This window comes from Lygodium microphyllum, chromosome 19 (assembly GCF_053477565.2).
Source record: "Lygodium microphyllum isolate KBCC chromosome 19, Lygodium_microphyllum_v1.1.10, whole genome shotgun sequence".
In the NCBI taxonomy this organism is placed as follows: Eukaryota; Viridiplantae; Streptophyta; class Polypodiopsida; order Schizaeales; family Lygodiaceae; genus Lygodium; species Lygodium microphyllum.
This window is the reverse complement of record NC_141153.1, coordinates 33,882,674-33,895,497: the sequence shown is the minus strand read 5'-3', so window position 1 is coordinate 33,895,497 and position 12,824 is coordinate 33,882,674. Positions and strand designations below refer to the sequence as shown.

General features: G+C 41.5%; 1 protein-coding gene across 1 annotated transcript; it reads left to right on the top strand.

Annotated features, from left to right (window-relative positions):
• Window positions 1-7,283: 7,283 nt before the first annotated feature.
• On the top strand, window positions 7,284-12,321 carry LOC148019725 (protein NLP9-like). The gene is made up of 4 exons (XM_087699866.1): window positions 7,284-9,269; window positions 9,359-9,406; window positions 9,497-10,520; window positions 10,690-12,321. The coding sequence occupies exons 1-4, from the start codon at window positions 8,040-8,042 to the stop codon at window positions 12,078-12,080; spliced, it is 3,693 nt and encodes a 1,230-aa protein (XP_087555992.1). The 5' UTR covers window positions 7,284-8,039; the 3' UTR covers window positions 12,081-12,321.
• The last annotated feature ends 503 nt before the right edge of the window (window positions 12,322-12,824 follow it).

The window sequence follows — 12,824 nt, the reverse complement described above, 5'->3', positions numbered from 1 at the left end:
GCTACTAACATTTGGTATTTATAAAATTTAAAGAGTCTTTATATATGACTTAAATATCTAGAATTTAAGAACTTAAGAACCTTATGCAAAACAAACTCGGTGTAGTTGTCATTTATCATGATGTGAGATGGCTAATCTGCCTTCCTAGCAAGTCATAATTTGTGCAACCACTCCAATTCCTATTCTAGAAAAATGTATATGATGCAAAAGATCAACATGAACCACCACCATGTTATCACCCAAGGTTGAGGACCCCCCTTTTGTATATGCATCATATGAGGCTTGTATGCTTGCTTTGGAAAACAGAGGTTCACTCCTACCTACCAAACTTAATGTAGTGGTTATAACCTTTAGGCCCCATCTTTAAAGCAATGCTAACACATAAGAATGGAAGGGACCTCTATATGTTCATACATATCAAGCTTAATCCAATTGTGCAAATTAGCTTTGGAGGATTTGGATAGCAAAGGCAACTAAAGGAAATGCCTTCGGATATGCCTTGAGACAAGATTGTTGATGCTTAATACCCATATGTGTATGACATAAAGATTCATAACGAGACAGGTGGTGGCAACGAATCAATGTGGCATAAATCAAACCCACCCTCATATACACTACCACAATGTAAACTATATCTTATTGAAAGATTCTCCATGAGACAACTAAATACAACATGCATATATATAGCACAAAGGCTCTTAGTGTGACATGGTATCAACTAATGAGAAAATAAAAAGCCCACTTTTAAACAAAAATAAAAGAAAAAGATGATAAAAATAGACCAAATAGAACTCTAATAAAGCATGCATAAAGGTATGTAATAATCATAGCAAAGTTTCAATAGAGCAAGAGAAGAGACAAAGAGAACTCTAACAAAGCATGCATAAAGCTATGCAATAATCAAAGTGAAGTTGCAATAGAGCATTGCAATGATATGCAATATTCTCTCTACCACCATACATCAATACAAATCTCAAACAATAGTACCCCTTATCATTTTAACAAGTTATGAATAGCTTTATATATTCCAATAGTAATTGGAAAAATTCTCCACTATTGAATCTTCAATGTATCAAATACACAATGTTTTTAATAGAAGGATTTATATGTTTTCCAAATTAAAAGTCACTTCATGAGATGTGAAAATCAATTCCCAAACTTATGGATCACTCACAAAGTTGCAACGAATCACATCCAATATGCTAGCATGTAATCTATTGAAATACTAAAGAGATGCATCTAATTTTCCAAGCCTTTTTCTATAGAAATTTTCATTTTTAAAGGAGTGATAGGCTATGATTTTGATAACTAGAATGATCTTGCATGTTATATTTCTTATTAGGATGTTGGGAATTTTGTAGGCTTTAGTAAACTTTGGAAATATTTAATTAATAGGACCCATAAAAATAAATATAAGATGTGAATGCCAACGTTTATGCGATTCAATTTGGAAATATATTGGCTAAAGAGAAGACAATTTGTACATTTGTTAATCAATAATACATAGATGGCTATGAGTTAAATTGTTGAAATGCATGGATCTAGAACATGGCTATGGTGGATGGAACACAAAGACAATGTTCATGATGACATAGATTAGAGAAGCCAACTGTTACTCAAGTGAATTAGGTTCCAAGATGGAAGCTTGGACTCATAAACACAATCTTGAGTATGACATTGACTATGACTAAAAGGACAAAGTACAATAGTATTCCATCATTGAATGATAAGAAGGTACATTACTTTATAGCCTCATGATAGTTCCCTTTTTCTTCAATGTGCATATGGGATTCAGGACATCTCTTCCTGGAGCATACATCCTTTGTCATTTCTCAACACTCCCCCCCTCAAATGATAAGTTCCTACACTTGTTGGCTTTTGCCCCCCCTACATGATGACATGGCCCGAGAGACTAGCTCATAGGTAGCCTAGTCAAGTTAAAGCTTGAAACTTTACATCTTTGGCAAGGGTTTTGTTTTATAAAGAAAATCCACTAAGGGAAACAAATTCTACTATTGGAAAGATAATTTCTTCAAAACGATCTGTCAATGCTGTGTTGATTGTGGAAGTATCTTCTTTATCTTCTTCATTCATGAACTGATTTTGATTATGGTTACCATTCTACACTTGTTGTGCTCTTTTACGGTGGAAATATTCAATGGCTATATGGCCAGTCTTACCACAATAATGACATGCCATCTGATCTTTGTTGTCGGAGTTGAATCCTTAGCCTCTTCCCTTAGGTCCAACAGTTCCTTTGGTGTATAAGAGGGTTTCCCTAGATGATGGGACACCATCTTTTGCATTCTTGTTCTTTTGTTTATTCTCTTCATCAAGAGGAGAGTGCTCAATATCTTTCTGTGACAAATTAGGTACATTGCTGAGAGTAGAGATAAGATTTTCATAAGGATCCTAGTTTACACTAGCAAGGAGTACATCAATGTCTTCATCTTCATCTATTGTTTTCTTCAGAGTGGCAAGTTGAGTTTTTAGACTTTTGAATTTGTTAATATGCATAGTCATTGAAGTGATGTCTTTTATGTCAAGCTTATAGAAATGCATTAACAACTTGACCTTAGAGTTTTTGGCTTGACTTCCAAAGATCGTGTTCTTTGATGCTGCCAAAGATATGGTGCAACACATCATCAGACAATCCCCAAGCAATAATTCCTAGAGCTTTGTTGTTCATCTTTTTCCACTCTTTTGTCTTGAGTTGGACTTCTTCAATGAACCCGTATTTATCATCTTCCTTCTTGCTATTTGCATCTCCTGCATCATCCTCAAATAGATCCCACAGATCCTTTCTCATGAGATGGTACATTGTATTTTCTTCCTAGGCATGAAAGCCTTCACCATTGAATTTGGTTGTTTGCTCAAGTTCAAACATTTTGAAGGAGGTCTTACCGTGAATATACTTGGGAAGTGTCTATCCTTTTACAATGAGATTGTGGCTTACAAGGGATTTAATCAATTGGGCATTCCACATTAAAAATCTTCATGTTTGGCATCAGCATTAGATGAGTTAGATCATACTAGAAATGAGTTAATTCTTGAATGTGCCAAAAAACACAAGTGATGGCAGTGTCAAATCCCACTATGTAGTATCAAAAGATACTGGCTTGATTCTTGATGTTGTTGTTGCTTGATGTTTTATTCCTCTTGCTGATTTGGAATGACTCTTTGCTAGGAACTGAGTAAGAACTCAGATCAAAGTGGCATAGACTTTGGTGAGTTGGAATGAAGTGAAAAATTGAAGTGGGAGGACTTGAGCTTGGTGTTGGATGCTTGCTTCAAATCTTCCAAAGTCTCCCCTCCATGCTAGTTTGATGGGCAAATGTCGCTAGAGACTTATCAAATTAGTGAATCAAAGTGGCAATAGGCTTGGTTTAAGTGGCAGGAGAGAGAAAATGAAGAAAAAATGAGCTTCAAGTGAAATGGCTATGGAGTCTTCTTCTAGGGTTTAGCAGTAGACTCGTTTTTTGGTCACAACAGCCTGTAGAGGCAATCATTTGCCGCAAGATTTGGTGGGGGAGAAGCTTATACAACAAGCTTCAAATGGCCAATAGTCACAGGAAAGATTGCGGCGAGTAGAGGCAACGCAGTCTGTACAATCTAATGATGGCATAGAACATGCAACAGAGCAAGCTTGAATTTCTGCAACGTTGGGCTCTGGATTGCTCAATGTCAAGGGCTTAAATGATGAGAGGTTGCACCTTGAAGTTAGAAAGGTATCCCTAGAAGAAGACTTGCAGAGATATGCTCTAGTTTGAGAGATTGAAAAGCTCCAAGGAGGCAGGGTGCAGGCTACTATGGCTGCCCCAAGGTGGAAGATGAAAATGAAGTTGAATATGAAGTCATGAGCTACCACTGAGCTATTGAGATAGACTGAGAGAGTAGAGAGAAGAGCTGAGTAGAGTTAAGCCATGCTCACCATGGCTCTGATACCATGTTGAAATGCATGGATCTAGAACATGACTATGGTGGATGGAACACAAAGACAAAGTTCATGATGGCATAGATTAGAGAAGCCAATTATTACTCAAGTGAATTAGGTTCCAAGATGGAAGCTTGGACTCATAAACACAATCTTGAGTATGACACTGACTATGACTGAAAGGACAAAGTACAACAATATTCCATCATTGAATGATAAGAAGGTACATCACTTTATAGGCTCATGATGGTTCCCTTTTTCTTCATTGCGCATATGGGATTCAAGACATCTCTTCCTGGAGCATACATCATTTGTCATTTCTCAACATAAACAAGTCTTGATAGGTATGGGTGTTGTATCAAATATAGCATGCATATACCTTCCACTCCATGCAAATACATGTGGAGTACCCCAAGAAGCATGAATAGGAAGTAAATAGTAGTATATCCCTAGTTTAAGGTCTGGTCTAAAAGCCCATTTTTGAAGGTAATACGTGTCAAAGACCCTATATGGAGTTATGGAATTTAAATATGCATAAGCTCCTCACATATAAATTTCTTGCCTCTAAAACCTTGTAAAATTTTCTTACAAGACTACTATCAAGCTTACTTCTCTTTGTTATAACTTGAGATATATGTATGTGAGACACGAATCAAGGCCAAGGATGGAGCAAAAATACATTGTCTTGTCTTCCATATTAGCAAAAAATTCTTCATTATTGGCATGGAACTAGATTCAACATGGAGTGTCCTTTAGGAGCACATAAGGGGGGTAAGGCAAGAGATAAAGGTCTATCTTGGGAGGTCCTTAGGGGTAGCTCACAAAAGGAGATAAAGAGTCCTATGAGATGAGTTGGATCCATGGAGGATCTATGTTCCTTCTCTTTCCCTCCTTTGGCATCTTGTCTTGTGTCCTTGAGCATGTCTCTTGAGAAGGTCTCCCCAATCACAAGAGAAGGCATCCCCCATCAGGAAGCCCCAATCAACATGACCACCATAAGCTCCATGTGGGCATGCAATGTGCAAAGTGTCTCCCCCAGAATCCCTTCCCCCCATCCTTCCTCAATTTTGTACCATCTTGTCCCCCATCATATAGGTGTGTGACACTTCTCTCCATTGAAAACCCCTAGCATGGCTAACTTGATAAAAGCAAGCTATGGCTCAATATTGGGCAACCCTCTCTTCAACATATTTGGTGTTCAATATATCCAAAATGGATTACAATCCTTTTTCAAAAGAACAGTGCTACGCTTACTAATAGAAGAGGAGATTGGAGAGTTAATCAAAGACTTCTTCATGTGAGAGATCATGCAAAACATAGAGTTCGGTATTTAAGCTTTAGAGTCCATGGCAACCTACGTGGGGAGCACCTTGAAACTATTGAAGGCCTTCTCAACATATCAATTGCTAGGAATGAGCAGAAACCTCCTTATTAGGAGGCCCATCATATGCAAATGGAAAAGAGAAAGTTGATGTAGAGCCAGTCCATATGGGAGATTCAATGGAGGTTTCCTTCATGTAGGAAATCGAAAACATGGAGTCAAAGTATTTAGGCTTTGGAGTCTATGGCAACCTACATGGGGAGCACCTCAAAACTATTGAGAACATTCTTGACATGTCAATTGCTAGAGATGAGCAAAATTTAGTGAGGTCAATCATCAAATGCAATGGGAAAAGAGATTGATGTAGAGCCAATCATTGCCTCAACAAGTAGCCAATTTGGTCACCCAAATATGGCATCAATTGCAACACTTATTGCTAGTCTTTTTCACTAAACAAAAGCTTATCAATTCGAAGATATAAGTGAGTGATGCCATGAGACTCACATCCTACAGATTTCCTAAGGAATTGGTTTACAAACAATTGGGAACTTAGCATGAGCTACAAACAAAAACATGCAATATCTCCCCAATAATTACTTCCTCATCCTTTTTTAATAAACGCAAATGGAACAAAATATCTTAGGCTATGATTGATGTTAAGAAATTATCCCCTTTCCCTATCTAAGTGGTCCTCAGATTTTGCTCTAATATGTCTTAAGCCTATGAAAAGTCCTATATGGTAGAGCTTTGTAATGAGCTTCTAAGTTACCTCTCAATATTTGCATGTTCCTTAGTGAGGCTAAGGTCTTTGTGTTCTGGATCCTTCCTATTGTGGCAAGTCTAGATAGGTTTAACCTTGGTACTTTTTATGTGCTTTGTCTAGCAATGATTGTTAGAGACAAGTGAGGAAAGCCAAGCTTCGCTAAGCTTATGTAGAAACTCTACCAAACCAATCCATTTGCTTGCCGATAAGCTCAAGGGCATCTATGACTGATTTGGCTTGTAGAAGCATAGCTTCTTAGGATCCCAAATAATCTACATCTTGACTGCTTTGTTATGCAAAGCTTTAGCTCTAGAATGTTGTAGACAAATACATGCTATCTCCCCTTTGAACACACCTTTTTAATGATCTAAAGAGCTCCGTATAAAGATGGTCAACTTTGACCTTCTCTCATACTTTTTAAGAAATGTCAGTCAAGACATTTCTCCATGCATCCATTAGGGTCTTTGTAGTCTTAGAACCATGGATTTTAGCTTTGAGCTATTTGTAAAAATCCTATGGCCTCCCAAGTTAGCTTGTCCTTGCAATTCTTTGTAGTTAGGATGGGGCTAATCATTTTCCCAAACTTTTTACATACAGAACATCAAATGTTTGTTCAGTCATACATCTTCTTCTATTAGGTACAATGTAACTAGACCAAGATGGTCAAACAAACAACTACTATGTATATGCATAATGATAAAATCTTCAAGTTCCACTGCTTGAGAAACTAGTGTGCTAGCTTATCATAGAACTGGTTAGCTTTGATGAGTACCTAGTAGATGTAAATCTAGAACGAGTTTAGCTCGTAAAGAAGATTTGTGAAATAATGTAAATATTTGAAGTGTATGTTTGGATTGCTTAATTTGCCAATTTAAGAAGGGATTTGTGTACGTGTCTCAAAAATATTTTTTCCAAACACTCCCTTCACCCTAAATCACAGACCATCGGAAACATAGGTGATGCATCTTCAACCTCGAGGATATATGATACATTCGATAATAGATTGTATATAACATTACAAACTATGTGTGCTATGTTGTGTCTGTCTGGAATCTTTAACCACTAAACCTGGGCTTTTTGGTTGTATGGTCCACCATATCAAATCGAGTGATCGGACCATAGGAAGTTGCACTAATAATCCTAATAATACATCGATACTATAGTCTATAGGTGCAGAGTCTCCGCTCTCTCTCTCTCTCTCTTCTGTGCAGCGTTTACCCGTCGCAGCAGGGGCTTGTGGGCCTGCGTAGCTTGGCTGCACCTTTGGAGGAGGGCGTGCGGGAAAGCAAGCTCTTGACTTTCGATACATCACCTCCTTCTTCCCCTGACGTGCAGGCTGCAGTTCTCTCTCTCTCTCTCTCTCTCTCTCTCTCTCTCTCTCTCTCTCTAATTATCGCCCAACAGCGCATAGAATCCGGTTTCCGGAGTTTTGTATGCTGCTTTGATTTTGCGAACCCCCCATTGAAATGGGCCACTGGAATCTTGCCGTCTAGATCCCTTCGCTCGGCCTTTTCCAGGATCCCCCCCCCCCCCCCCCTTCTCTCTCTCTCTCTCTCTCTCTCTCTCTCTCTCTCTCTCTCTCGATTAACCAGGATCGAGAGGCACTCCCTTTCTCTTCTGTGTGCCTGTCTCTGTCTGTCCATAATTGGATCCACCATTCCTTCCTGGAGGAAAAAAAGGGCAGTTGTACAGTTCCAACTTGTGGATCCCATTTTTCTCCATTTTATACTTTCAATTGGACACGACAGCCTATGGCAGCAGCAAGCCCTGGATGATATCAAAGAGAGACAGAGAGCTTGCCTGCATGCATGTGTTGTTGCTACGCCACTGCTTGTGTAAAACAGGGGCCTTTCCCACGATCTCGGGCGAAAAATCGTCTCTGTGTTCCACTTAATCGGGATACAAAAACAGTCGTGCTCTGAGCAATCGGCATCTGGCTTCTACCCTATTTGCTTGTGTCGGATTGAGAGAGAGAGAGAGAGAGAGAAAGAGAGAGAGAGAGAGAGAGAGAGAGAGCTCCAATGGGCTTTGGCCTACCTTCTCAGCATCAACAACAGGGAATAGCAGAACAATCTCTGGCCTCCTCCCCTGACCCCAAATTTGTGGTGGATGAGACTCTGCTTAATGAGCTTATGGACCTGGAGTCCCTGGTCGGAGAGCCCCATCAAGAACAATGGCCGGCAGGGCCACAACCCACAGCAGCATCCACATCCTCTGGTGGCAGCTTGGATTTAGGAACCCCTTACTTCATGAGCTTCTCCCCTTCCTCCTTCCCCTTAATCTCCTGCCAGAGCCCCCCCTTGGCTGTCCCCAGCCCCCCTTTCTTCCTCGACTCCCCTGCCTCCACCTCCACCTCATCTTTGTTTGTAGATCATCAATTCCATCACCGCCCCCCTTCCACATGGTCCACCGCCAGCGCCGACGCCTTGGATGACTCCCCTCAGCCATCAGATACCACCACTATGGGAGCACCTATCTTCCAAGTCTTCCCTGGCGGCGGAAACCCTCTCATCCCTCCTAGCAGAGCCACGGGTGCTGCCCCATTTCTTCATCATTCTACCTCTGGCATGTCCATGGACCCGCCATCTCCCCGCAGACTGAAGAGAGATTTCACAGTGGAGATGCCCCCTGGTGGTTTGCTCACATTCGCCCCTGCCGAAGCAGGTAGCGAATTGGATGTCGTGGGTGAGAGCTTCAAGAGACGATGCCCTGGGTTTCCCTTCCCACATTCTGATGGGCATGGCACCAGAAGCCATTTGCTGCATGCTCTGATGCCTGCAATGTCCTTCAGCGAACGAATCAACCTGGCTCTGAGTCATTACCTGAAGTTGTCTGGGGGGGACATGCTTGTTCAGATTTGGATACCTCAACTAAGAGGCAATAAGTTCATCCTTACAACTCATGGTCAACCATGTCTGTTTCAACAACCCAGTGATGGATTGTCCACCTACAGAGAGCTGTCCACCAAGTATACGTTTTCAGCAGAGCAAGGGGATCCACGAGACCCGCCAGGGCTGCCTGGCCGTGTCTTTTTAAATAAAATGCCGGAATGGACTCCCAATGTTCAGTTTTATAAAAGAGATGAATTTTTGCGAGTCAATGATGCAGAACGTTGCAATGTTCGTGGATCGCTTGCACTGCCTGTGCTTGAAAAGGCTACTGGGAGCTGTGTTGCTGTTCTTGAGTTAGTTATGTCAGGGGAGAAAACACAATATAGATCAGAGATTGACAGCATTTGCAGGGCCCTGCAGGTGGTTAAATTTATATTTGCCTAGTGTTCTTGCTGTGAGCTTTTCTGAGGTGTACAGTTCCCTGACCCATGCTCATTGTTTCTTTACAGGAGGTTAGCCTTTGTACTACAAATACAGAGGGTGCTCCTCCATTGCAGGTGTGTAAGTGTCATCTTTGTTTTGCAAACTCTAGACATCTTTTCCTTGAGCTCTCTTCTAATTTTTGCCAATTCTGTTGGCATTTTTAGATCCCAACACAAGCTAGGCAAAGTGTTCTTGCAGAGATTTCTGAAGTCTTGATGGCAGTTAGTGGAACTCACAAGTTGCCCTTGGCTCAGACATGGGTGCCTTGCCGTATGAGTGCCACTTCAAGCAGGACTTTTAGCAGCATCAATGGGCCACTTAGTAATTATGACACTAGTATTGGGCTTTGTACCGGTGACAGTCCATATTACCTCAACGACAGAGAAGTAGCTGGCTTCAGGCAAGCTTGTTCTGAGCATGTGTTGAAGAAGGGCCAGGGTTTACCAGGAAAAGCGTTTACCTCTAACCAGCCATCTTTTGCATCTGATATTAAAGAGTGCAGCAAATCAGAATATCCTCTAGGTCACCATGCAAGGGTGTTTAAATTGAGAGCCGCAGTTGCCATACGACTACGGAGTGTACACACAGGTGACAATGACTACGTGCTGGAGTTTTTCTTGCCACAATCATGCTCTGACCCTGCAGAACAACAGTTTTTGTTAAATGCACTGTCTATTACAATGCAAAGAGTGTGCAGGAGCTTGCGGACTGTTAGCAATCAGGAATTGGAAGAAGAGTCTGCTTCTTCCAGTCTGCAGAGACAAGAGCCATATCAGACAAGAGTTGGGGTTGGAGTAAGCATGAATATTTCTTCTAGTGCTGGTGATGTGAGCAGCACAGAGAAGGTCTTAGTTGGGCATGGGCAAGCCCAGCAAGCATATCTAAAGGAGGATACATCTGTGATAGTGGATGATGTGAAGAGGCAAGGTTTAGCCAGGTATGATTTAGAAAATCAGATGGGGAAAGAAGGTATGGGCAAGTTATATGAGGATAAAGACTTGAGACCAGTAGGTTCTGATCCACAAGATGATATGAGCACATCACACTCGGCAAAAGACATACAGGAGCCTTCATCCACCAAAAGACGAACTGATCGAAGGCGGGGCACCATGGAAAAGACTATCAGCCTCAGTGTTCTCCAGCAGTACTTTGCTGGCAGTCTGAAGGATGCAGCCAAGAACATTGGGGGTACGGAAAGCTTCCATCTTTTCTTGTGGTTTGGTACTGGGCAGTCATTGTGCTCTGCCATCCTCGTGCGTAACGTGCCTTCTGTTTCACTAACATTCTACTTTTGATGCTGATTTTTCTTTTTGAATATTTTTGCTTTGCACTAAGGCTTTACTTGGAATGAATGCAGTTTGCCCAACTACTTTGAAGAGAATTTGCCGCCAACATGGCATTTCAAGGTGGCCATCTCGCAAAATCAATAAGGTTAGTCGATCACTGAAGAAGCTCCAAGGAGTGATTGAGTCAGTCCAGGGGGTGGATGGGGCTCTGAAAATTAATGCCTTAACAGGTGATCTCGTATCTGCTGCTGCTGCTGTAAAGGGGCTACAAACGGGTGGTAGTGCACCATTTATGAATATGGGTGGCTGGGCCGTTTCATTGGCAACAACAAACAGCATCCCTGTATCTGGCTGCCTTCAGGACTTGTGCTCAGATCCTGTGGTTGCGGTGAAAGAAGAGCAAGTCACCTGCACTTCTTCGCCAGAAAGTCTGCAGTTTTCTCGGATCGCTTCAGTAACTAGTATACATGCTGTATCCTCTTTGAGAGGTTGCTCAGAAACTGAAGTAATGGGAAGCACCACAAACACAGAGAGTTTGTGTGTTGATGTCACTAATCATTTGATGGGGAATGTGAATGTGTTTCCTGATTCGGAAAGAGTCACAGAATTTCATCTACCTGCTGCATTGAATGATCTGTCAGATGAAAATGACAAGCCCATGACAGAACCAAGCATAGCCTGTCGAGTAGTTCCCCCCATGCCAGACAATTTTGGGTTGTCAAGGACTATCAGAAGCCCTCAGAAGAGGCCCCAAGATGGTTCAGTCCACCGCCAGCCCAGTGCACAGGTAACCTCTGATACTGGGGAGGATGAAGGGGGAACATTCACCCCTAAATTTATAAGGGGAGGCAAGAATGTGGACTCTCGGGTGCATGGAGGAGTAAAAGCTTTTACTACCTTAAGCAGCTTACAAGTAGAAGATGCAGTTCTCCAAAGTCAATCGTTGGATAATCTTTCTGATCAATCACATCATGTGGAGATGCAGCCAGATGCCACTACTAGTAATTCTGGACATGCAGATGAGTCTAGCCGGCCTTCTCAGTCCCCCTTTTTTGACTCATCACACAGCTTGCAAGGTAGTGATTCTGGATCTCCGTCCATCAGTGCTGCTGGCAGTGTCCAAGAAAAGGGATTACAGGCATTGGATGAAGCATCATCAACTACAATAGTAAAGGCAAAGTATGGAGATGATACGGTACGGTTTAAAATAGGGATGCACAATAGCTATTTGGACATCAGAGAAGAGGTTGGAAAGCGATTCAAATTGAAGATGGATAGCTTCGATTTGAAGTACTTGGATGATGAGCAAGAATGGGTTATGATGAGTTGTGATGCTGATCTCGCGGAATGCTTTGACATTCTCAGATGTTCAGGTGGAAATCAAATAAAGCTGAAGGTGCGGAACTTCAGTATGCACATCAGTAGTTCTAGTGGAAGTACAGAAGAATGCAAATCAATATGAAAATCATGCAAATATAGAATCCTTATTACTTTCTCTGGCTCTGGATTTCCAGCTGCTTCCTGATCGGGCAGCAGGTGGCAAATTGGTATGCCATTGTAACATTCACTCTGTAGAATACTTAGTATAAAATTCAACAGATATAGTGCATCACTATAAGGCCTGATAGGCCAAGATTATACTGTACTTCAAAACCACAATGTTTTTTAGGCCAATCTCAACTCTGATCTCTCTGTGTTTCTTTTTCGTAAAGGGTAATTATATTAATTATTAAGAAAATACAAGAGTCATAGATGAGCCAAAAGGATGGTAGAGTAATGGAGGAAACTACCATATGCCATGAGATCGAATCCTTCCAGGGGAGAAGCCTTGCATGCCTCACCATATCAAGCTGCCAGTGGAGAAGGCCTTGCAATATGACTTTGTATGCTGGAATGGGAGCCAAAAGTAAAAGCATTCTAAGTGACCCAGTTATGTCAACATCTCTAGAAACGCAGAAAGTGAAACACAGTTTTCATGTGCGGCTGGACAAGGGGTGAGAATTTTGGCTTGCCAAACACCCAATCATTGGGCTGCTAAATTTGTGACAGAAGAGACCAAATCTTCCTTCCTACCTACTGGACTAGGAACAAAAACTATAACAACAGGACTCCACATTTATAGTGGAAAAAAAGCAAAAGCCATTAGAGATATTTTGTCCAGAAAGGGTTGAAACAAGAGGTAGAGGCCACTATTAGCATTCTCCAA

Excerpts from the sequence above, each read along its gene's own strand:
- LOC148019725 (XM_087699866.1), top strand. The coding sequence starts at position 8,040 with ATGGGCTTTGGCCTACCTTCTCAGCATCAACAACAGGGAATAGCAGAA. Across the intron at positions 9,407-9,496 it reads AGGGTGCTCCTCCATTGCAG|ATCCCAACACAAGCTAGGCA; the intron begins GTGTGTAAGTGT and ends TGGCATTTTTAG. Across the intron at positions 10,521-10,689 it reads TGCAGCCAAGAACATTGGGG|TTTGCCCAACTACTTTGAAG; the intron begins GTACGGAAAGCT and ends GAATGAATGCAG.